This window comes from Haliaeetus leucocephalus, unplaced genomic scaffold (assembly GCF_000737465.1).
Source record: "Haliaeetus leucocephalus isolate CR32 unplaced genomic scaffold, Haliaeetus_leucocephalus-4.0 Scaffold68, whole genome shotgun sequence".
Lineage (NCBI taxonomy): Eukaryota > Metazoa > Chordata > Aves > Accipitriformes > Accipitridae > Haliaeetus > Haliaeetus leucocephalus.
The window spans coordinates 2,580,800-2,607,786 of NW_010972504.1; the positions used below are offsets into that span (position 1 = coordinate 2,580,800).

Consider the following 26,987-nt stretch of genomic DNA (forward strand, 5'->3'; position numbering starts at 1 on the left):
GCTAATTGTTTCCTTGGGAAGAGAGTCCAGGGATGGACCAAGTTCTCCAGACCCAATCCCCAGACACCTTTGGTCCTACTGCAAAAAACTTAGTTAATTTGACACTATAAAGTTCCATTTCTCCATCTGTCAGGGGTGCTCCAAAGGTTAAGTAAAGTAAGGAAGTGCTGAAAGATACTGGGATGCAAGAACCCAGAAGCAGCAATGTAAAAAATTATTACTTCTTCCCAATTTGTAAGACTTGATATTTACGCTCTTACACACAAGCCCTTCATGCAAAGTAACATCAAATGTATTTTTCAAATCAATTAAATTGCTAGAACAAAAGTAGCAATTAACAAGTTACATGTTTTAATATTGTCGTGGTTTAACCCCAGCCAGCAACTAAGCATAACGTAGTTGCTCACTCAATTCCCCCCCACCCAGTGGGATGGGGGAGAGAATCAGGAAAAAAAAGTAAAACTCATGGGTTGAAATAAATGCAGTTTAATAGGACAGAAAGGAAGAAAATAATAATGATGATAATAATAATAAAATGACAATAATAAAAGGATTGGAATATACAAAACAAGTGATGCACAATGCAATTGCTCACCACTTGCCAACCGATGCCCAGTTAGTTCCCGAGCAGTGATCTGCCCCGCAGACAACTCCCCCCAGTTTATATACTGGACATGATGCCACATGGTATGGAATACCCCTTTGGCCAGTTTGGGTCAGCTGTCCTGGCTGTGTTCCCTCCCAACTTCTTGTGCCCCTCCAGCCTTCCTGCTGGCTGGGCATGAGAAGCTGAAAAGTCCTTGACTTAGTATAAACACTACTTAGCAACAACTGAAAACATCAGTGTGTTATCAACATAATTCTCATACTAAATCCAAAACATAACACAACACTATACCAGCTACTAGAAAGAAAATTAACTTTATCCCAGCCAAAACCAGGACAAGTATCTTCAAGGAAAGGAAAATCCTTTGGTGAATTATGTCATATATTTAGAGAAACAAACAGAATGATTAATGCTGGTGTCTAATTTAATTTCACTTCAGGATTTCTTCTCCTCCCTCTCCTCTTTGGTAACTAACACGTTAACATGCATAAACAATTGAGAAATAAATGAAGAGAAACAAAAAGGGACATGTAAACACTTCTCAAGCACAGCAGAGTAAGCTAAATTTCAAAAATCACTTCCAGTAGACTGCCAGCTTCCACAGTTGTCTTTGGCAGCTAGGGGAAAGACAGATAAATGTGGTGTTGGTTTTTTAATTTTAATTTGTTTTTTTAATTCCATCAACAGTCATCTTTGCTTTGTGTTTAAGCTGACATTTTGAAGAACCAACACCAATTTACCTGGAATATTTCATAAAGGTACAAAATAAGCAAACAGGAAAAGGCTTCATTTTAAAGTCAGGTAACTATGTAACAGTGAAAGATAATCTTGGGTTAGTACCACTACTCCAGAGGCATCCTGAAGCTGCCATGGAAACGAACACCTTTTCCTGGTACCTCCAATACGTTCCCCTCATGGTCCTCAGTCTCGTGTAGATAAACCACATTTTGGAGCTGCCGCAGCCCAAAAGGTGACATCAGATCTGAAACCCTCCCGCCTCCTTGCACGCCTCCCAGCTCCTGTAGCTGAGGGTCCCCAGGAGATCCGAGGCTGGATGTGCTCCTGGCTGACCATCACATCGCAGCAGGGACAGACCCACCTGGTCGGTCGCGAATAACCCAGCGAGTGCCCAAGCCTGCCGCAGGCCAGCAGCCCGGAGACTTGTACAAGTGAACCATGAAGGATCTCTGCTGCCCTCCTCCTTATGTTCCTGTTTCCCTTCCCGTTGGAACACCGGGTAAGGCTCTCAGTCCATCGAGAAGGAAGACGACTGTCCAAAGAAGTCAACAAGGCGAGTCAAATATATTTGAGCAGCCCAATGTAGTCATCACTGCCTCCCTGTCAGTCCCAGCAGAGACACTGCTGTGCGTGTTTCTGGGAGGTTTTGAGAACCATTAATTAACCATAAACATTCCAGGAGAGGTGAATAACAAGCATCATTGCAGACATTTCACAGATGACTTCAACGAGATCAAAAAGGTCTGAGTTATTTGCCCGCGGTACCAGTGGACACTGATGACAGAGCTAGTTTCCACCAGAGCAGCCTCTTATTTTCCCCACTGTAATAAGTAATACCTGCCATTAAACCAAAACCATTACGTGAAATCAAAGTAATGCCTCTTTAAACTGGCATGAGAGTTTACAATAAATCAGTCTTAACTGTCTACATAAGAAATCAAATTGGAGCATTGTTTTTAATTCCTATATAGCACACATAAAAACCAGCAGATATAAGCCTAATTTAAAACCACCAAAAAAAGTTTATGTAAAAAAATCTTGTTCCAGACTCCCTGTTGCTTTCTGTCTCAGTCTTTGTTCACATTCAGGAGGAGTTTACACCAGGAATACTCAATGAAAGCAAAGGTATCCCAAGCAGGCTTTTCCATACAATCATAGGAAACACAGAAGTCATTCCTTTAGAGTTATAAATATTCAGCTGTGTAAGCTGAGGACTGCTGTCTTTAAAGGAACTTACATTTTACTCTATAGCACCTCTTGTAAAGACGGAAATGAATATTTGACAGAGCCTGCAAAGCTCGAATTATGTGAATCATCATTTTTCTATCAGTTCATTGTCAGCTACAGCAACACCCATTAATCAGCGCAGCTTAGACCAGATCAGGAACAACAAGATGCTTATTTTTCACGTGCCTTTGTCAGAAAACTGACATTAAAACTCAGGTCCTCCTTTTTACATGCACACGCACACACACTTTATCATTTAGAAATCGTTTATATGGCTCCAACTTTTACAATAAATTACTCAAAGTTCAATAAAAGCAAACCATACCACATATGCTATTTGGAAGATATATAAGGTTCTACCTAGTTTTTGCACAGTAGGTAACTTCTGCAATAAAAATACAATTAAAATCCTCTCTGCTCCCCTCCCAGGCCCCTCTGGGGAAAATGACCCACCTCCCAGAAAAAGCTTTTTCCAAAGAAACACAGATGTAACCCACCACACAAATTGCAGCCGTTCATCAAGATGATCATGTAGAAATATGACTAATAGTCAAAAAAACCCACATTATTTTTAATATATGTAACTTTGAATCAGTTGAAGCCAGAGTACAAGACACAAAACCAGGTAGTAATCTGGATTCCCAGTACCAATTAGATAACAGAATCAATAAAGTATTCCCTGCAATCAAGCATCCTGTACCACAGACATCAAGTATGTGTTCACTGAAAAGCAGAATGTTGTCCAGTGTCACTTCCTTCCACTTCTGAGAAGTCAAAAGGAGCCTTTTTATCAAGCAGACGGAAGCAAGGACAGGGGGAAGGAAATAATCCTGCTCTTATAGGAGCCTTTGAAACATTGGGCAAAATCAGAGAAAATGCACTTCTTAGATATACCTGAATAAAACTGCACAGAAGTTAAAGATTTGCAGGATTTGATGCTTCTAGAAAAATTCAGCCCCTACATAACAAAAATTATCACTGTTAAAAAAATGCATTAGGAAACTGAAGTCCTTCAGCACCTATCTACATCAGAAAGCTCTTCTCTCTAAGCAGAAACCAGAGCAAAACTGACAACAGCACACATTTTCCAAAGGCAGGAACAAAAAGCCCTTTTGTGCAAAAGTGGGAGAGAAATGGGTGTCTTCCGTACGCCTCAAAGGACGAGGAGGGGGAGCACAGGCACAGAGGCTCTGCTTCAGCTTCCTCGACGCACAGAAGAGTCTACAACCAGGAGCTTTTCTCTTCAGATCACATCAGGTGGATTTTAGCTTCTGCTGCCAATACCCAGAGAAATGGAAGAGCATAAAGTACATCTGATAAACTGAAGCCTCTGCCCAGAGATCTGCCTCTGAGCCTCAGCTGGCAGCAGGGAGATGGGCATGACCGCAAGCTGCAGCGGGGCTGGTGTATTTCACAGAAAGAGTGGCAAAAATCACCTGGATGCACAGTACGATCTCTTGGTGCACATCCTGGCTTCCCCTCACATTTGCAAGCACAGGAACCTTTCCTGACCACTGCGCTGCACCGAAGTAGTTTCCACACCTGGCCAAGTGTTTCTGCTTCCATTCCTGAATATTTGACCTCACTGTTTTATCTTCAGTGGTTTGAAACCCCTAAAGATCTGCACAACTCTTTTTTTTCTTCTATTTTGGACAGGACCCCCAAAAGACAATAATGAGTTTAAGTCATTTTTTATTTTTTCCTGCAGACTGATCCCAGCCATACCATGTCTCCTCCACACAGCTCGAGCTCTACCCGAGCCCTGATTAGCAACTCACTTCATTTTTCATTTGCTTAATGCAATGCCACAAAAACAATTCAGTCCCTAGAAAACACCACCAAAAAAAATTGTTAAAAAACCCTAAGATTTATTAAAGCCATTTGGACAGGAGGAAACCAAAGCACACCTAACACATTCACTGTTGCAGTTCAGATACTGGGTGTGACTTATTTACCCTTACTATTTGAAGCTCCAGCCATCTGCCAAAAGGAGCCTGTGAACGAGCGCTGTACAGGACCAGCCAAAGTCAACATGGAAGCCGAGAGCGAAGCTTTCGGCTTCGGCTCTTCCGCGAGCCTCACTACAAGGAATGTTTATGTTGGTTCATTTACTAGTGACTTAAAACAACACGCCCAAATAAACCAACCAACCAAACAGCCCAGCACAGAAATATTAGAAATAGCTAGGAGGCTTCTGAGTGCCAACTATTTTATGGGCCAGTCATTCTCAGTTTCAGTGTGAATTCAGGTTCAGGTTACTTCAAGACATCTCTCCATCCTCCCACTGAAAAAAGCACTTTGAATGAGAGAAAGGAAACTTCCTTCAATGGCATGCCAGTTTATCCAGAGATTTAAGCAGCCCAGGAATATCCATGTTTCTCAGTCTCATTAAAATGCCAAAGAAGGTGGAGCATTTCGTTTGGGTTTTGGGGGGTTTTGTTTGGGGGTTTTTTTGGAAATACATATACTTAACAAAAGCCTACGTCAGGAAGGGCTATGAATAATACTGTTGTAACAATATGGAGCAAGAAAATAAATGGTGTAGCAAAATCTCCAATGATAAAGTTACATGTGTAACTTTCAATAAAACTTATTTAAATTTGATTAATATGCTGACAACACCTCAGATAACTTATGAAATCCAGTTATTGGCATCCTTGAATTATGAATTATCAATCCAAGACATTTCATTTTCTTTTATTGCTCATTATATGTATAAATCATTAATGCCGCGAAGCTGTGACTGACATTTGTAAATTCTCATAGTGGTGGACCATTATTATCAAGAGACATTCCTGCCAAGAGCCAGGACAGATGGATTTGTTATCACCATTTAAAATCCAACACTTTCGCAGGAACATGAGAATAACTTACAGTGGGAAGTGAGCAGTGAAAGCTTCAGACGCTCTGGTCCTATTCTCGTTTTCCAAGAGAATGAATGGTAATTTCCTATTAACATGAAAGATCTGTTCTTTTACTGCTATAAAGCCATCAGCTATCTGAACAGAATGAGTAACCTTATCAAAGCAAGACACTGTACCTTACAGTCTGACTCACACTAAGACCATCTGGACAAAACATTCAGACAATAGCTTTAAAAATCCCAGCATCTTGAAACAAATTGCCAGACAAGATTACACAAAATGATCCATTGAACGTGTTAGAGATGGCCAGAAAATCTCTGAAAGCAGACAGAGGGTAGGAAACATGTATCCTTTTGGGATCCGCTTATGACTTATCTTTTTACATTTCAGCGTTTTCAGATATAAAACCCAAGAGCAGGTAATGCACTGGGTGTTAAAGGGAGCCCGCGGTCCTACAGTGTAAGAGACATTAAAGGATCAGGTCACCATTTGCCATAAAGAATTGGTCCCCACCCCCCTTAAGTCACTGCCATGTAGAAGGAATTCTGGACCCGCTAGCCCACCTTCATCAGCTGCTTTTCTAAGTTACACCAGCCATCTCCCAACACTAATGTCATGCCACTATTTCTTCTTACCAACCAGAAAGAAGAAATACTCAGACCCTGGGTATTCTTGCTCATTTCTACCTCAACTTCCCCTGACAGCAATGGCTCCAGCTACTAAATAAAAAGCCAAATCTTAAGACTTGATTATCCAGGGTAGTTTTTACCCTTTATCTGCCAAAGCAGATGCACTGATACAGACAAACCACTGAATATAGTTCATTTCACATTGGCCTTTCCCATTAATGAGTCCATACGTCATTTGCCAAAGGACATACAGATAAAGTCAGCCGAACTTTCCACTACTCCCCCGACAGCTTAATTACTGTCTCAAATTTGGAGCAAGCCATGACAACTTCGCATTTGTTTCCACATTTCATTTTTATGACACTCCAACATCTGCAGAGGATGCTGTAATTTAAAAGGAATAAAATTATGTTTTAAAAAAACCTGGATGCTATCAGCTTATTTGCATGAAGAAAATGGATTACATAGCAAGTGAGCAAGTATGGATGCTCTTCAGCAAGAGCGAGTAGTCAGTCAGCAAACTTTAAAGTCCTGAATTACACACACTCCTGCAATTCCAAAAAATAAAGCTGACAAAAAGCAAAGTAGGTACTCTGCCTTGTTCTTAAGTATTTCATTGTTTTAACAACCCCTGGCTTTTTTGTTTGATAAATTCCAGCAGTTTGTTGGTAAGTTACTTTTAAGGGGAAGTCAGGGTTGAGCTTAGGGGAAGGCAAAAGGACACCATGTAGAAGAAAACCAAAAGAGAAGGAGGAAAATCAAAATGTATTTTTGCTATTAAATGTCCAGCATGATTTCAAAAGGAAAAAAGACACTAAGAAATGCAGTGAAGGGGAAGTAGTGATACTGCAGTGTCATTGCAAAGGAAGCAAGAACACAAATGTGAACTGCTCTGTGTACCAACATAGCAACAGCCCATTTCACTGCAGGACAAATGCCTACCCCTTGCCCTGTCCCGTATTCACGGAGTACAGCAACTAAAACTCCTGTCCCTAACCTTGCATTCTCCCTTGTTCTTCCTCCTGTGTCTGCAGACAGGGCAGACTAAAAAGAACTGTAAGAAAATCCCCTGCATTTAACAGCACAGGGTTCAGCACAGCTGCTGACATTACATTTGGCTGTCCCATAGCATGGTTGGAAGTTTACTCTGTTGGACTGGGAATACCATCACACTAACGAGATAAGCATAAGACATCAATCGTTGCAGCATTCCTACTTACAAGTAACCTACACTGCAAGCCAGAAGTGCAAAACCTCCTCAAGAACAGGATGTCCAGCTTTTAATCTCCTTCTAAAGTATAGCTGAGAAACCATTGCATGGGAAGGAAGTCAAGCCAATCAATCTGAAGATAGCCTGATGCATTCCAGCTTCCCACCTCAGCCCAACTTGAAAAACTTCATTTTTAGCTGCTGTGACACTCAGCAGCGCTCCTGCACATCCTCGTAGATGATGTACAGAAGGACTGGACTGAAACGAACAGCTCCACATTGGGAGCTTGCATCAGCAACATACGCAGTAATGCAAATTATCTTCCTCAAATTCAAGAGCTTGCAGAGGAAGAAGTCAATATGCCCGGTGACAGCAGCTGTTTCCCCTGTGGCTGAGACCGACAGCAGCCACTGGAAGCAGAAGCATGCAGCAGCTTTCTTACAGAAAGCTCCACACTTAAAAATGAAGTTGTAAGAGAAACTACTTCTCCCCCTGTATACTTCATAGGGAGGATTTTAGATGACCATCCTCCAAGAGGAGAGTTTCAGAGCAAATCACCATCACTGCACATCACTCTGAACAATGTTATGGTTTAGCCCCATCACTTCGCTGCTCAATATTTCTTCTTGCAGTTCAGTTCAAAAACTGTATTTCAGCACAACTGAAGGGCTGTTAGTGCAAGACTGCCTGATGGATACACTCTCCCAATCACCAAGCACTTCACCCTAAGTGTTGATTCTTGCTGCAGCATACACAACTATCTAAATTTTAATATTAGTTTGTACTTTCCTTGATTTCACAATACACTCAAAATAGAACGAACAGAAAATTCTTTCCTCAAGAGGTTTCAGTTCCCTCTTTTCAAAAATTGCATCAACGACTTATGACAAGACTGTTCCTTGTCTGCCATGTTCAGATCTCCAAAAGCGGACACTTGCCAATTAATCTTTGGGGCTCAACTTAGTCTCGTTGAAAGTCAAAGATCAAGTATCATTAACCATACAAAACTGCAGACCAAAAGAGAAGAAAACAGGATACAATGCTGGTGGAAAAACAGACCAAGATTTCACTCTGTAAACAAGTCAGGTAAAGAGCTAATATATTCAAATAATAAAGTTATATTCAGTGCTGTGGAACAGTTGGGATTGTTTCTTAGGTGCCAGTTATGTCATTTCAGCAGACCTGAAATTCAGAGGGCTTGCACTAGGAGAAGTTCAACTCTATAGCATCATACATGAAAAATGCCTTTAACTGTGAATTTGGCAAATTTGTCTTTTAGGACTTCCTCCCAATGCCATAGAGAGCGATGCTCAATTTGTGTAGCTGCGGCTTTTTTCCGCTAAAGCTTGTGAAGGTAAAGGGAAAAAGGCACCCAGAAACCAGACTTGAAAGAGGCACTTTATACAGCATATTGTGAAAAATACGATGCAGTTATCTGAAGCCATAGATAAACAAGATTTTCTTTTGCAATACAAATATTCAAGCACTCTCTCTTTCCCTGACCCATGCAGTTGTCAGAAATTGCATGCCCTTGAAATTGAGGCTGTATCTTACATAGACACATCTGTGGATGGATGCACCTGTGGAGATGCATAACTTGAGTAGCCTGTGCCAGAGATTACAAATGAACAGCCTACTTTCTTGCAAAGAAGTTAGACCTGCTCAGTCAAAAAAATACCATTCCTTAAAAATTAAGGCTTTGTTACTGCTAAACACAGTGATGGATTGAGTCAGCAAAATGCCAAGAAATCCTGTTCATTTCTGACATCAGCCAAGGTCAAGATGAACTCCACTCGGCTACATCAGCTTCCCCTGGCGCCCTGGGAGTTTTTGGCTTTTGAGAATACATACACAGATCATCACCTTTCTTTTGCATGCATGAACCTCCTTTTGAAAACAAAAACATTAACAAAAAGGTATAAAGACAACCATGTTTTGAACTCACAGTTGACTCATCTTTGCAAAAAAGTCACCTTCCAAGCACTTAATGGGGAAAATGCATACAGCCTGTTATATAGTCTTAAACATTATCCCATGCAAGCAGAATTTGTAAGTCTGCTTTAAAAGCAGTCACTTAGCAGCCATTTTCCTTCATAACCTCCACTGTCCCCAGGAAAGAAAAATAGCAAGAGGTCCCCAATGAGGAGCATAAGAGAAGGAGATCCTGAAAGACCTCCAGCTCTCCAACTTAAAAACATCGGTCACACACAATGGCCCAAACGTGATGCAGCGTCTACGGCTTTTCATTCCGGCTATTGTCATCTAATAATAGCCCTGCAGAGCCCCCACAACCCAGTGCTGGCTGTATTGTGTGCTCTCACTATTCATCTCCCCATTGGAGAGCTATTTAAAGCGTAAATGAAGCAAGTTTCTCTTTGAATGTCAGTTCTGTATGGGAAGTCAGAGCTAACGCAGTCTTTTGAGATTGCTGGATTTTAAAAACTCTACCAACTAACTAAGCAGCGCAGAGTGGATCTCACGTTTAAAAACAATAGTAGAGGAAATAACTTGCTAAGAGAAACACACCAGTGCAGGTCTGGAAAGCTGCACGTAACAACACGCATATCCGAAAGCCAGCATCTTCCCAACAGAAGCCAGCTGCTACTGCATCCAGGCCACCACCATTTTCAGTCTGGTTAAGGTTTTAAAGAGTATCCACGATAGAGAGAGGCACAGAGAACTACAGAAGAGAGACTGTGCAGTGAATTGTCTTCATACAGTAAATATATCCCAATTACAACCACTGCCTCCTAGTATACCTGCAATGAGCCAGCAATTCAGTAATTTTCTATTGAATTACCTGAAAAGGTTTGTAAAAGTACTGAATTCCCACTATGCTCTCTGATCCAGCATTGTTCCTATACCAATAAAGATGATAGATACCAAGTAAAGCAGGCAAAATCATACGGCAAGTCAGTCACAAGTTGAAGTCACACATTTCAAGTTGAAATCGGAAGTCATGAGCTGCGCCTCTGCTTTCCAAGAACAAGACAACACTAGCTAACCTCCATCATTTGTAAGCAAGTCAAAATATATCAAAACCAGTAAGCGTATACTGGGAATGAACACCATTGCCTAGGGATACTGCTTCTCAGCACAACTTCATAATTATTTATGAAGTGATGCTCCATTCACAAAATAAAGCAATGTACTTGGGTTATTTCCATAAACATTAATTTTTTTGATTCGTAATTGACACAGAAATACCAGCCTTTAAAAAAACATGTTACTTAAGTCCCAGGAGCCCCATCACAACCTCAGCGCTTGTAAGACATCTGCAAAAACCCAAGGCAGAATTTCTTCTTCTATCTGCAGCTGCCCAGAGCCAAAAGCTCCTCCCAGCTCCAATCTGGGTCCAGAGGAGCAGAAAAGTGATTCATCCTCCCACTCTCCATCCAGGCTCCTGCTTCTTCGCCAGAGCTGCCAGAAGCACTCGGAGCCCACCACCTTTGGCAATGTGGTGCAATCCATCATCAAGACAGGAGTCACTCCCAACTCTTCCGACAGTGTGAACATTTGGTGACATTTCAATTGCTACAAACAGGGAATGAATTTGAATCGGGACCTAAAAAACGATGAAGGTTGAGTCATTCACACTGACTTCTCGCTCATTAAACTAGATTTTACTTATTCCAAATTTGCAGCTTGCTACATATGAACAGTGTATTAAAGAAAATATAATTAAGGAACCCTTTAGCAAGCAGAGGAAAAAGCCAGCCCCCAAAACTGAACTCACTGATAGCCAGCTCTCTTCCACTTACTGTGTTCACTGGACTTCTCACTTCATCTAGAACAACCCTGCCAACAGGAAAAAATTGAAACTAACCCCTATCCAAATCAAAATGACAGCAATTAAGCCATTAACAAGTTGCTCAGCTTGATAAAAATGAGTTCAAGCCCTAAGCCTGTAATATTCAATGGCTTTTTTAAGCCTTCCTGGGGAAGAACCACCACTTGCTGTTAAAACTCTCCCAAGGTCTGAGTGGATGGTTACAGAACTGACGTACAAAAAAGCTGCATCTAGCTAAGCAGTCAGTTCCATCTAGCTGAACAAAAGAACTAAAATTAAACCCCCCAACCAGAAAGTTCACAGTAGGTATATAAAAATATTAACTTAGGCAATGAAAGAAATACAGTCTGCACTATTAGTTTATTTAGCCTAACCACATTATTAACCAATTTGCCATCAGTAATAATAGACATATCCACTGCCACCACTACGCAGAGAACATCCATTTTGTAAAACACATTGGTATGAACAGTCTAACCTCGAACCAAGCTAAGGCACGTAGAAAATTAAATCACCAAGGAGCCAGACACTTGCTAAAATTTTAAGTCCACCCTAATTACCGACAAGGCAAAGCGGATTTTCCTTCGCTCCTGACATACTCTTCCTCGAACACGTCCGATTGCCTTGTATCTTTTCCCCTGTCTATTCTAGTCCCAACTGACAAGGAAAAAAAAAAAAAGGCATTAACACTTTCATCCGGATTAACAGCATTTGGGAGCATTGAGAAAGCTTCCTAAAAATGCAGCTTTTGACAAGAGCAAGCCCCGCAGCCACCTCCCTGACCCTTCTCTTGCTGGACAAAGTAAATGGGTCAGAAAGCAAGAGGCAATTCCCAGCACCACGCCTTAAAACTAAGGAGAAGGTCTCTGCAGCTCAGGGGCTCTTCTGTTTGCTCTGGCACAACCTCTCTTCACCACAAACAGAAACAAGACATCCCCTAGGACCAGGCAAGTCCACTCCAAGGAACAAGAGCACTTTATACACAAGAAAAGGACAGGGAATCAGCCCCCAAATAGTTTGCAGTGACAAGCGTTTCCTGCTTGCTCTGCCACCAAAAGAAATATTTAACATTCACAAACTTTCTCCTATTTAAACTGAAAATCTTCACAAAGCTCTGAAGTTCAACTTCAGTGGCAACAGTGAAGGTTTGCTTCAACATGAAGTTATTTCTCACACACGTAGGAAAGTGTCAACAAAACCCTGGTACGAGAGGTAGTGAAATGAGCATCTCTTTCAGTATTCTCAGTTGGCCTCTCTTCTTGGCAGCTTAAAGATCTAAAAATTTAAAAAAATACAAATTTGATGTCTAGGACTGGCAACCTAGTATCTTTGCCAGCACTAAAGTTCACATAAGCCTTTAACTCCTAAAAATAAATCTTAAAGAAAACATTCATTCAAGACTCAATCCCAGTGGAGCAAAAAGAACTTTGGAAGAATCATAAAAAACTGGCACTTAAAAATAGCAAACCTGTTTATTTGTGTTAGGAAATTTCAGGGGAGTGTTTATTTCCTACTTACTACTCAAACCATTTCCCAACGGCAGGAGTCAGGGAGGAAGAAAAGAGAAGGGAGAAAGGAGTCAAAAGAAGGGATACCTACAGACACATTTCAGCTATCTGACAATCCAATTCAAGACTGTACAAACTTTGACTCATTCATGGAATTGTTTTTGGCTGTTCTTCGCAGTAAACTCCACTGAGTTTTATTTGAGCAGCAAGCTGCATTCCCCCGCTCCCTGTTTCCACTCGGACCAGTGAGGACCTCTTGACTCGACAGCCGTCTCATTCAAAACAATGCTGGGATTTGTCATTCCATCACCTCCAAAAAACCAAACGAGAACAAAAAAATAAAAAAGTAAAACCACTATGCAATTATCTCCTGTACCCGAGTAACTTTTCTTAAAAAGAGGAACATCCTTTCCAGCCATGCAGGCTGCATTGCCAGAAAAAAAAAAAAGTAAAAAAAAAAAGTTCAGTGTTCTCTCAACATGTTTCAAGAACTGTAACTGAATCCCATAAATCTCACTGGAGACCTTGATTTAGGTCATTTTGAGTAATTCACTACCATTTAATCTTTTTACCTACTTTCAGTCTACTTCAAACACAATGCCATTCCACTGTGCAAGATCTGTGGAAAGACCTAATTCAGCAACCCAAAGAACACAGACTCCTCAAAATAGATCTGAATTAACAGCACCAAATGTAGGAGGATGCTTCTCCTCACCCAAGGGGAAAACAGCACCCACAAAGCTCTGACACTGTCAGACCAGTAAAAAGGCTGATTTAGCCTGGATGTTCTTTCAATGACCATAAGCCACGTAAAGCTATTTGAAAGGAAAATGGATGGAATTTTAAAGAGAAAAGAAAGTAAATTGTTATTACATGCATGTTATAAATACACATACAGTTATACCCAGAAATAATTTGCTTTATTTAGCTTCAAAGTAGCTGAGGAATAATGTCTATAATGCTTAAAATATGCCACAGGAAGTTTCAGAATCAGAGAATTCTGCAGAAGACAACTGTGGCTTTTGGGCTTCTTTTTTTTGTTTTAATATCAAAGATGCAAGAGTTCTCAGTTATAAATATTATGTATGAATGCCCTCACTTTCACTGATTGGCAAGGGGTCACTGAAAGACTGAAACCTAAGTAGAGTTAAGATGTTAAGTGAAAGAGGACTTTAGAAAGTGATGCAGTAATAAAATATGAACTGTAAGAGGTTTATGATACAGCTGAATAGCTCTTTAGCATATTGAAAAGAACAGGCATTTTGTTTGGGCTACTTAAAAACAAACTCACCTCTCCAAAGTAAATAAACACTTCATACATTGAAAGATAAAAAAATAAAAATAAAAGAGCTTTCCATATATCTGATAAAAACCACTCTATGTAAAACACCTGTGCTCTAAAAAGTTAATGGTCAACAGATTTTAATATTATTGCCATAAGCTAAAAGCATGCATAGCGAGGCTTCAGGGGGATCTTTGTTTTGTTAACAAAATAAGCTTTAGGAGAGACACACGACTAGAAGCCAAAAAAAAATGGGGGGGGGGGGGGAGGGGGGCAGGGAAGGAAAAGGAACCTGTTTTCCTTGTACATCAAGAGAGCCCTTAGCGAAAAGAGTTGAATTTATTCTTACTATTGCTGTCAAAGATTCAAAGTAGTTCTGTAAACACAGCGTAACCTTTCCACAACAGACAGCCCAAGCAAGGCTGGTTGAATAATGATCAATTTCAGGGGGGAAAAAAAAAAAAAAAAAAAAAAAAAAAATCACCTTACTCTGTCCTATAGATACATACAGCTGTCATCCTCTGCATGTACCTTTCCATGTAAGGTCTCAAAGCAACCTTCTTCTTGAAAGGAGAGGCATGGATCTTTGAGAACTGATAAATGTGTTTAAATAGTCAACATATAAATAACTTTTTACAGCAAGGACAACAGCAAACCTTTCACAAGATCCAGAATCCTTAAACTAAAGGTAACAGCAAATTAGCAGCACTTTCATCCCAACCATAGCAGCTGGCTGTGCTGCTCTGGGTTTGGTAGAGGGTGGGGCATGAATGAAAACTATTTGCGTGAAGCCTAATCATAAAACCACTGAAACGATGTGAGTGAGCTGGAAAAGGGAACAGAGTACGGAGAAAATTATAGCTGCTCTTTCAGCTTACAGCAAGTATTTATTACGGAACTTCACAAGTTACAGATGCTGCTTTCTGGAGAAACCTCCAGCAGCAGAAAAATGTACTCGTCCACTCTGTACATGTTGGTCTGGCGATCGCAAGCTCCTTCCCAAAATACTGACGGAGCTTTCTCTCCTCCAAGACTGCAGTACTGTAATACTCCCACCATGGGTGCTCCTTAAGTTTAAGCTAGAAATTAATCAGTAACAGTCAAGCAAATTTATAAATCACAGCAAGAACGACCAACTGTTAGAATATGTTAACCAGAAAATAACTTCAAGTTTCAGAACAAAATAAAGCAAAAACCCAAAACCAAAACAAAACAAAACACTTTCTCATTTGCTGGCAACAGCTGTCACTGCTTTCAATACATAAAAGACGACTACCTATAGGGATTTTCCAGAGAGGCCAGTGCCAGAATTTGTTCCCTTGTTTTAAACCCGAAACGAACTTACTACCTGAACTTTCGGGGGCATGTCTGGGGGGGGCCACTTATAGCCAAGGTTTCCGGGGAGAAAGAGTGAAAGGCGGAAATTAATGGATGCGAGAAGCCCTTCACAGCTATCTTCTGTCAAGATCGTTTTGATGGGGATGGGAGAAATAATTTGATTTAAAGCCTAAGTAAAGATTAATTCCCTAAGTATGAAAACAATGCATATGAATGTGCTTGGCATTAGATAACTGGGCTAAATAAAAGGATTTCTCTTACACTTTTGGGTAAAGTAATTTATCATTACAGGCAGAAATTAATCATATAATGGAAGGTAACAACAGCATATGGATTGATAAAAGATCAAACCAACCTCAGAGAAAATACAGGCAATCTGGATGGGATAAGAGCACGTGGAGAGAGAAAAGGCAATTTAGCAATCAGTAACAAGACTTCACACCACACAGGAAATAAACCCAACACTCAAGGGGTCCCAGAGTCAGCTCCAAGGGGCGCTTAGTGCAAGTTCTGAGTTTATCTAACCCTGGCCAGTAGTGCTGATGTCTTTGGTAACATAGTAAGTTCCCTGCTAAGAAACCTTACACATTTGTTTAGCATAGACAAAACTTTGACTTGCAACAGTTGTACTAGAGTAACCAGAAACTAATACTGTCACAGCTCTGATTAACCCAATAGAGATTAGTGTGTTTAAGCCTCTCCTAGCACATGTGTGGGTGCTGTCTGTCCTCCATTTTTCCATTTTTTTCATTTCTATAGCACAACTCATGGAAGCTCACAAGAGCCAAAAAAAGAAAAGGGGAAAAAAAAGAAACAGAACAAGAAGTATTCAGAGTTTTTAGACATTCAGCTCCAGGGGGAAAACTCAAGAGCACAATTTCATTCATAGCAAGTTAAGTTTCCATCCAAACATCATTACTGTATCCTGTGACCTTTGTAGTGTTGTATTTGTTCCTCCCTCAATACAGCACAGAAACCTTTCCCCCTCCCTTTTCCAGCTGCACACTTTTAAGTCATTTACTGGCAAAGTCTTTTGTTCATATTTCAGCATCTTTCTACAGCACCAGAGTCTGCCCCATCGAGCTGGGACACAGACGGGTACAAGCAGCCCACTATGCAACAGAAATACTGGTGGTTTACTGATTTTTTTTTTAAAGGGTAAATGGGATGAAGCAGGCTTCCTTCTTCAACAGATGGAGAGAACATAGAAAAGTTAGGAAGAGTTACTTTCATTAAAGAGACCAAAGCAAAACCAGGCTCCTTTCCAAAACCACTTCACAGAGATATTCATTTATTAAATTTCTGAGTAACTGGTTATCGAAGGCAGAGGAGAAACCTCCACAGGCCTGCTCAGAGCTCTGTACCTCCACAGTCCATAAAACACTTAGTACAGTATGATTTGTCATTATCATTCATTAATATATTCACTGGACATATTAACAAAAATGGAGAAAATTTTTTTCACAGTAACAATGGCTGCTTCTTACTTACATGTTTTCTGTCCTGAGCTTTCAAAGCACTTCACATTCATCACACAGGACCCTTCAGAACACACTTGTAATAGATCTGCTTTACGGTCCATAGAACTGAATTTGTATCTACTGATGACAAAATAAATAAATAAATCAATCAAAGAACGCTGTCAGTGGATTTGCCAAATGCTCCGGTCAGGAAAGCAGCCCTTTCAGAGGGCAGGCATGTCAGCATCTTAGTAAACTTCACTCTGCCTGCTTTTGTGCTGTGTGTCCAAATTCTGCTTTGTAGGCATATGATACTGCTGTGTGTTTCCAAGAAGGTGGAAGAGCATGTTTTCTGGAAAGCTTCATTTCTGTTCACTGATCAAAACTGCCTGGATAGTTACACATAGTGCCATCAATAGCCTTAGAAGTTAACTCATCATAGCTGTGATTTCCAAGTAAAACACTTAAGACAGCCCTCCCCAGATGGACTGGGATGGAGGAAGGAAAATTGCCGTATGCCAGTGAGCACACAACAGCTACCAGCTGTCTGTGGATGCCACAGTACTGCCCAAGTTGAATAACTACATCTGGTAGCTGAGTGGAAGTTTCTTGGATCCAAAGTATCAATATTTCTTTATTTTCTTTAAAATATTTCTTCATATTTTAATAACAAACAGCACTAATGAAACATGTGAATAACTCCTCTTTTTTTGTTTGTTTGTTTTTTGTTTCCTAAAAGAAAGAACATCACATAAAATGCGTTTTGGATACCAGATACTCTTAGCAGTAGAATAGCAAGAGCACTGCTCCAGTGTTAACCTGCATAAAGAAAAGGATTTTGTGGCATTTCCTGTAACACCTAACTTCGCAAATTAAGTGCTAATGAGTAGGAACATCCTCAAAGACACAAGAGTAATTTATCCCCCTATATTTAAACCTCAACCAACAGGCATCTTAAATATTCCTCAAATAAAGGCATAATCATATGTAACACGCCACAGCCCAGAAAGTTCCTTCAAATTGTCCATCAATTTGGTTTCCTCCTGCCCTGCATAGATCACTCCCTCCCTGCTGAGAAGGGGAACGAGGGGATCAATTAATGCCTAGACTGTTTTGATTGACTGAGGTTTAGGATCTTTGGTTAGAAAACAATCGATCCACTTGTTCAGAGTGAGCAGTTTAGCAATTCTGGCAGCTACAGGTCCATTGGGAACAAACCCCCCTTCCTCACGGGACCATCAGAGTATGTCCCTGCAGTGGGACTGGACTACTGTCCAAAGACAGAGTCAGGGACTAATTCCCAGGCAACAACTGTTGTTATTTTAAGTAGATTCAATTTGCAAGCACTCCCCATCTATAAATTGCATAGCTCTATGGCTTACTCTCTGCATGCAAACTGTTGTCCAATTACAGTGGTACAAAAACAAACCAAAAACCCTTCCCTACTTAAAAGAAGGGAAGCCAAAACGCTCTTCCTGGAAAGTCCTACAAAAAAAAAACAACAAAAAACAACTTCAAACTTAGCAGGACTGACCAAATCACCCTGCCACAGCACTTCACGACTGTAGATTAACTCTAAACCAAGAGTGGATTTTAATCTGTTTATTTGGCTCCTTCTCAAGAGTCAAAAAGCCAGGAGCTGCTTATGTGCCACAGGATAAGGCAGCTCCCCTGGCCTAATTCAGCTGATTTCACAGAAATAAATGTAAAGCAAAACTTGTTTCTGTGGCATGCTGAAAACACTTAAGACCTAAGAATTTTTGCACCACGTTTAGCAACACCTTGAGAGAAAATGTTGGAGAAAAAGTGCTCATTAAAGGAGAGGGGGAACCCTGTGAATGTTTTGAGAAATTGCTGCTTGTAGTTTATGCCAAAGATTTACTGCACTATTCTGTGCAGCATGCTGCAGCATACAAAAGGGTGCACACTAGATTAAACTGCAGGGCTGTGCCAGGCATATCATCTGAGATTTACACTCAGGCACAGCTTACATTTACATTTATACTTGCTTCCATTTCTGCTGCCTTGCTTGGTTAAAGAACAGCAAATGCTGGGCTCGTTTCTCCTGATGTGCGCATCTTTGTGATGCTGCCTGTCACTGATTCTCATCTAGGCTCACCACAGGCTGCATGCTGCCATCCTAACATCATGCCCACGCTGCTTCAGAGTGCAAGCAGCACTCCCAAATAACTCTAGCTCTTATAAACACATGATGCTTTTACATTCAGAATCGCAGAGGAAGTGATTTCTTTTTTTTTTTTTTTTTTTAATATTCCCAGCCCCTTATTTTTTTCCAAGCAACGATTAACTCTCACTGTATCAACTCAAAGCAAAATGACTGGGTCAGAAGCTTTAGAGTTTAACAACAGTAAATAGTTACTTTGATGGCAAAAAAATACTACTTTAAATGGTTCAAATCCATTTGCAGCATCTACTTGGAAGAAATACCAGCTGAGCTTCCTTGATATAGTTACTCTATATCCACATGTGTTTTCTGACTTTAAACACTCACATCAAGAGTTTCACTGACCACTATCTAGAGATTTCACAAAAAGAAGGTCCTGTTTTGTCTTCTGTAATATTGCTATTTTGGAAGAAAAGGAGAAAGAGAAAGTAGAAATGAAGAACGGTCTCTAATGATGGAATTACTGTGAACTCAAGACCCCTTCTCCCATTTTCTCCCATACTTTTTTTATCCCTCAGCAAATCAAACCATAACTCTGCATTTGCTTCCATTGCCTATAAAACGTTGACAATATTCAGAGAGCAGGACTCCCATGATGTTGTAGAAATTCTCAAAAAGAAGGCATGAAATCTGCAAAAGTCATACAAAAGTGAACTAAATAAAGTCCTAAGTAATGAGTATCAACTGTGCATGGCATAGCAAAAGCTATTCAAAAGAACATGTGTTTAAACATACTTTCCATCTCAACAAAGGTTTAGATTTTTCACTCTTCATAAAGACAGCTGAAAAAGTTGACCGGGCAAATAAGTTCTTCCAATTCCCAAAATGGGCAAAAATTAGTAAGCATTAAAAACAAAAAAAAAAGAAAAGTCAAGCCTTTTAACTAACAGAAAAAGGAAAAGATACTAATGTGTACCCTTACTGCGAAAGGAAATAATTTAGAGCTAAGGAAAAATGTCGTGGGGCTCCCTTAGTTGGGAGTTAGGGAAAACTGGCTATCACTAGTAAACTTTTTATAGAAACCCTACTGGAGTTACACTGGCAATTCCTTCTGCTTTTGGAAGAAACTGCAACACTTAAGTGGACCGAGCCTTTTGGTCAGCTTTGGTCTCTAGCCTTGCAATACTTGATGAATCTGCAACAGAGGGATTTTGGAGATGCAGTGGAAAGAAGGAAGACTCTGCATTCTTTCACCTCTTTCCATCCTCGTTAATAATCCATTAGCAGGAACTGTACATAGGACGAAATGAAATACAAACTATTGCTGTAACATCAAACCAGTCTCCCAACAGCCCCTTCCCCCTTTCTGGCAGCAGGCTGCTTCGTTGGCCCAATCCAGCTCCAAAACTCAAGGGATTAGCACTATCAAGAACTGCAGAAAAACAGATGATTCTACAGCAATTCCATAGCCAGAGTTTGGAGCAAGTCATTGTTGCAAACAAATGGAATCACTTACACGCACAGAGTAATGATTAACTGTAAAAACCCCTTAAAAGGTAGTTTTATATTTTAAATGTAAATGGTAATCCAATACATACAAACTCAAAATCTCAAAATTTAAAACTATTCCACTCAACCACACCAGGGTGCATGGCTGAAAAGTCTATTTACACAGTGTATTAAATAGGCGTTGCCAAAAAAGTGGCCAAGAGCTCAGCCATAACTCTTGAAGGCACACATACATGGTGCTCGGATCTGCAAACACAGTCATAGTGTGCAGCGACCAACTTGGTGACCTGAACAGAAGACAAACACAAATCATCATATATACGTAACGTCAACAGTATTGAAAATCCCTAGGTGCACAGGTTTAGGAACAAAATAAATTACAGTGATTTCAACTCACTGATCTAAAAAAATCTAAAGATAGTTCTACAAATACCTTCTCTGTAGACAAGCGCTGCATGTGCAGTGTTAACAAGAAAACTTTGAACCGTTGAGAGAAATGCCAATTTTGTTTCAAATCACCACCCAAAAGCATCACACTTCCTTTCTAGCCCCCAAATTACAGCTGCTGACCCAGTCACAACTACTTTTGTAACCTTTCACACAGAGGTCTGTACCACTCCTAAGAGTTTACCAGGATTAAAAACTGCTGCCCATCAATCAAGGCACACAGAAGATGTACCATAAGAATGAGATTTATATGCAGCATTTAAGGCGTTTTTAAGCAGCGTTTAAGGCAAAAGATCACAATCGGATCAAATACGCTATCAGTTATTCAACCCAGAAAAGAAAAAGGGACTTATCTGAAATTTATCATCAATTTTTAGGAGACTAAAAAATAAGTTTGAGACATTACAGTAGCCTGAATCTGATGGCAGCTAGGAGGCTTGCCTGAAGTTCTTATCAGGCATCTTCTCTTAGCTCAAGACACACACTGCTAAATAACCATGCAGCCACCTCTATGCTGTGCTCGCTCCTGCTACAAATTACCTCATCTATTTTTCATACTCCTAGTGCTTTTTGGGCTGTGCTGCAAGATCTGCAAGAGATGCATTTTAACCTTTGCTAGAGACTACTCAAGGACAGAAGTGGCTTATGAACCCTTGCTGTGTAAAGAATTTCAGTATTAAATTTCTGTAGCCCAAACCATGAAGCTATTTACTGAAGCTTTATACAAACTAATTAAATATAAGGCTCTTGTGGGACACGAGGAGAAAGAAAAGAAGAATTAAGAGATAAATCACTGACGCTTCTTTCCTCAGCAAATGTACACTCCAATTTAATACATTAAAAACAGTCTGACAGTCCTTGGTCGGGCATAGATAGGCAGCATCCAAATCTCATATGGAACACACTACACAGCATAAATTAATTATCTCTGCTTTACCGCAACTTGCACAAAGGAATTGGGAGAGACAATCCAGACAAGGGGATGAGCTTGAGATATCAAAGGCTCCATATGGAGACCACAGAATCTCACTTTCCAGCTTCACAGAACTCATAATCTTTGTGAGCACATGGTACAGAAACGTATCAAAGCAGCACTTCCCTCCCCTGCTGACCCCATGTCATCTTGTCAGGAGAATTCCTACAACACGACACGCAGCCATTTCAGAGTTTTCTCAAAGAGAGAGGCACTCTCAATAAGTTTTGCAAGAAGAGCCCTCTAATACTGGCAACCTCTCCTCTCCCAACAGCGTGAAACATTCAAGTGCAGATAGCACAGCCAATGCAACCAAATACAACGCAAATTTTGCTTGCATCATCCAGAGGTAAAAAACTCAAGGTCAGTGCAGTTGTTGAGGAAGGCTACCCTGTCTGGACACCTCTGCAGGTTAACTCACTTCTGCAGAAGACATCGAGTTTGTAATTGAACCTCCAGATACTGGAGATCATGGCATCATTGGATAATTCAGGTTGGAAGGGAGCTCAAGAGGTCATCCAGCCCCAACCTCCAGTGGTCAGCTATAAGGTCAGACCATGTAACTCAAGGCTGTATCCAGTCTGGTTCCAGCAACCTCCAAGGATGGATGCACTGCACCAGTACCTACAAGACTGCAAAACTTGTCCTCAACCACAGTGCACAAGTAATCAGGAAAAAACACATCCCTCCCTCCATGTCCCCTAGCTTCTGCACAGTAAGTCTCATGTGTAAGAGATAAGCAGTCTTCATCTTCAGAAATTCATTTCATCCTAATATTGATATCCCCTGCCAGTAGCTGCATGTGCAAACCACAGGAAGAGATAACTCCAACCCACAAGAGGCAAAGAACTGGCTGTTGGAAGAAGACAACAAATACCTATAGCGCATGGCAACGGGAGAACAAAAAGTTTCACTGATTGACACCCTGTCACCCCCCCACACCTTTTACAAGAAAAATTACCAAGTTCATTCAGTAACAGAAAATCAAAAATTTGCCTAACAACAATCTATTAACCATAACCAAATTATTCTTTAAATAGTTTTTGATTAACAACTTAAGACTATTCAATTTTTAAACAAAGCTCAATCATTCCATTAGTAGTAATTTAAAGTGCTCGAGTACGTGTTTGTGGATTAATGGTTTTAAATGAAGCCTCTAAACACAGCTTCCAATGCACAGCCAGAATGAAGCGTAGCAAAAAATTGCAGCAAGTTTCTAAATGCCAGTAAAAAATACCACAGTTTTCTCATCTGAGAAACAGATGACACCTTACAATTTACATAGCACGCCAACACCTGATTCATCTCACTCCTCCAGCGACTGCTTCATGGCATCATTTCACAACACAAGAGAAAAGATACCAAACAACCCATAATCAAAGTTAACACCATTTCTACGCCGTTCCCACAGTTAAAGTCAGAATTTGATCGGGACACCAAAATTTTTATGTATGTTTAATGATTAGGCAAGCACCACACTTTTGGATTTAAGTGTGTCTTTAGTACCGTCTCATCTTCCCACCATGGCAGAGAGACCAGCGCACCTCTGGAATTAGAGAGGCAAGAGGTCTTACCGCTCATGAGAGCTTCCCTATAGAGCCAAATCACCATCCAACTCAGAGCCAAGGTGTCTATGAGATGTAAAGCAAGTTTCATGAAATTTTAAGAGAAGCATATATAACTTCAAAGTCTCCCCCCAAACTTGATACCTAAAAGCAAAGGGACAACGACCCCCATTGTCAAAGCAGCCTGTGAAATGCTGAAGCTCGGTGGAGCAGGGAAGCTCCCCCCTGTACTTTGAAACAAATGAGGTGATGGGGGAGAGGATTGTTAACCGCACTGTCATGTGAATTTTTGAGCTGTTTGGCCCAGGTACACCTCCCTCTCAAGGGAAGAGCAGAACACCTCTCATTAGCCACTTCTGGGGCTGCCGCTTCTGGAGTGCCCCGGGCAGGGAAAGCTGAACTGCAAGAGGGATGAATATCCCAAGACAAACTCGTAGCTGCCCTAGTCACTAATTCAGGACGGCAACCCCCTTCTCCCAGCCCCTCGAGATCCATTTACACAGTTCTGGTCTTCTTAACCTCACATATTTAAGACAGGAACTTTTTACAAGGCAAAAAGCAAAAAAAAATATCTATATGCTACTACAAGAATCCACTTTTGGGACCACAATTACAGGCTAACTGACAGATCTCTGCATAAGCACCTTGAAAGATGAACTGAGTTTTGGCAGTAATGGTCTCTGCACACAGGGAAGGCTCGTTTCCATTTTACCCATCTTGTCGGTCTCTTTCTTGAAAAGGAAGGGAAAGATTTCTTTTCTTTTCTAATGCATGAAAAAACCCGAGAGGTGAGAAGATGCGCTTTGCTAATTCTAAAGCCTTGTTTCTTATTATTGCGTCCAATTCACAAATACCGTGACTACAAGCTTGTATCCATCATGCACATTTTGATGGGGTAAATAATGAAAGAACGTATAAGCCTCTAATTTTACGCTGACTTCAATTCCCATTTCCAAAGACAGCTAGAAAACAGGAATAGAAACTAAACTAGTAAAAAAGAAACACGCTCTTCTCCGTTTCTAACTTTAAGAACCCCAAAAAAAATTAAAAAAAAAAAATTTCTACCCAACTTTGTATTTGCTCAGGTAAGCATTTTTTAACATAAATGTCAAAACTACTTCTAGGTACAGAGTACTAGGGTCAGTGCAGGGCATGCATCTTGTAGGACAACGTGTTTTAATGATTTGCAACCAGTAAGCAGCCCCCCCAGTAGGAAAAATAACTAAAGTACATAATTGCAAAACAATATTTTAATTGTCAGTTTTAATCTAGATTTCCTACTCAGATTTAAATCACATTTTTTTAAATCGCATTGATTTAACTCAATCAACCCTGCCCGAAGGCCATCTTTCCTGCATGCTATGAGCATACCAAGCAAGTTTTAACCGATTAGATAAATCACTGTATCTCATAACTTCCTAAAAGCAATATATCAAGCCATACACAAGCCATAATTTTTTTTAAATAAGCGTTATCTTGAAAACTTTGCAAAAATAAGAAGCTAAGTAGACATTTCATGATCCTTTTTTTTTTTTTTTTAAACCTAGGGCACATGATAGCCTGAAACCCAGCCAACTGAATTCTGCAGAAGACTTGCACGATCATTGCAAATATGCCTCTGACTCTTTATTACCTTTCTTATGATGGTGGGAATAACGTTGATGCATTCGTTTTATTCATTTATATATGTATGCATATACATGCGTGTATATACACACACACATACTCTGCAACATTAAGGTGTTACACCCAAGAGCAGAGTAAGAAAAACCAAGCAGTATTATTATGGACTCAGCAAGAGCAAAATCCTGAATAATGGAACTTTCTAGCACAAACAGCTTTACAGGGACCCTCAGCACAGTCCCTGTTACTACCAGTAGAAATATGCTCTTCTGACACTACACAGATTTTTAAAAGATTCCCATGATAGGAGGAGGATTAAAAAGCAATTAACTGGCTCTCATATTTCAAATGCAAAGCCATATTTTAGAACAGCAGACAGAAAAATATGGATCTCTCTTGGAACTCAAAGATTTGTTATATTCTGCAAAAAAAGCCCTTACTGTGATACCTTAAAACAGCAATACCATAGTAGGAACCTACCCCATGGGGACGAGAAAAAGCATTGCAAACCCGATCCAGCATTGTATTATGAAAAAGCCCTGAAAATTCCAGGCAATCTGCAAATGATTCCCCCCTTCCCCACCCAAACATCTACTGCAAACTCCTACAATTGCAAGTCAGGACTGCAATAGCAAAGGAGATGAAAATAAAACCATTCCTACCTTTAACTTGAGTGTCATATTCAGCTATGATCTCCTTATCCTTTTTGAATTTTGCTGGCGACGTCATGTTTTCTTTTCCAAAAAGATTAACCTCAAAACAGATCCACCAGAACACAAGATATAAATGCAATTTCGCTCCTCTCAGTGCGATGCCTTGATTTTCCGCTTGTCCTCCCCCCCACAAAAAGGAAAAAAAAAAAAAAATCAGTCCATGGAGAGAGGGTGTGAGACGGAGCACAGCAGCAGCAAAATGCAGATGTTAAGAGATCAGTGGATGGAAGAGGCAGCAGTTTTGTCTCCCTGCACCAAAACCTTTAGCAGCAGCATCAGACTAGCAAGATCCTGCAGCCCCCAAAGGCTCTTCCTGATTGCTAACGTTAATAGCACAGCCAGGGAGTGGAAGTCCTTCCGCACAACATGTTTTGTGTGGGTTTGGTTTGCTTTTCCTTTTTTTTTTTTTTTTTAAAATGGGCTCAGAGATGATGCAAATCAAATCCCAAACGAGAGCAGAAACGGAGGACAAGAAGCCGTTTTCTTTGGTTTGCTTGCCTGCAAATGCAAAATAAAAAAAAAAAAAATAAAATAAAAAATTTAGAGAATTACAGCTTGCAGCCAGCAGTCGCAAGATGCGCAGCCAAAATTTGTGACTGAAAGAAAAGCTGCCCTGACATTGCAAATTGTCCTTTAAGCAGCAGCATGAGATTAGAAATGCAGACCGGCCAGGTAACCAAGGGAAAACGCCTACACGGCAGCCAGCCCCAAGGGGTGGGGAGGGGGGAGAAGGGGCTCATTTGGAAAGCGGGGTCCCCAGGGGAGCGAGGGAAGGGAGGGGAGGGGAACCAGCCTGCGCAGAGAAAAAGCCCTTCTCTAAACGAGCAGCAATGCAGGGGGGGAAGAAGAGCCAGAGCCTGCCCAGGCTGCAGCATCCTCCGCTGCAAAACTGCACCCCAGCCCGCAGCCACACCAGCGGCGGCAGCCGGAGGACCAGCCGGGGAGCTCCCCGCCACACCAGACCCGTCCCCTGCGGCGCGGCTCCATCCGCAGCTTTTCCTTCGGCAGCTCCGGGGATTTTTGGTTATTTTGGGTTTGGGGTTTTTGTGGTGTTTTGGTTTTTGGGTTTTTTTCCGGCGACCCCTCGCCGGGGCATGGCTCAGAGCCGGCCCGCAGCCCGGCATGTACAAGGCAGGCGGGAACCTGCCCGCAGGGGGACGGCGGGACACAACTTTTCTCCCGTCTTTTTTTTTTTAATTTTATTTTTTCCCCCCTTTTTTTTCGGGGGAGAGAGGGGGCGAGGCTGCAGCCCCCCCCCCCCCCCGGAAGATGCGCGTATGGAAGGAAGAAATAAATAAACACGGCACCCGCCGGATCCGCATCCCGCCCGGGAAGAACAATGAGGGCGGCGGGGAGAGGAAGCGTGGGGGGGTCCCGGG

At 41.0% G+C, this 26,987-nt stretch overlaps 1 protein-coding gene across 2 annotated transcripts in view; it reads right to left on the reverse strand.

Annotated features, from left to right (window-relative positions):
- Positions 1-25,624, reverse strand: part of SRGAP2 (SLIT-ROBO Rho GTPase activating protein 2) — a 107,726-nt gene extending 82,102 nt beyond the window's left edge. For both annotated transcript variants that reach the window (XM_010579235.1, XM_010579228.1), the window contains exon 1: positions 25,558-25,624. In XM_010579235.1, coding sequence (XP_010577537.1) covers positions 25,558-25,624 — 67 coding nt within the window. The remainder of the gene's footprint in view (positions 1-25,557) is intronic.
- Between the last annotated feature and the right edge of the window lie 1,363 nt (positions 25,625-26,987).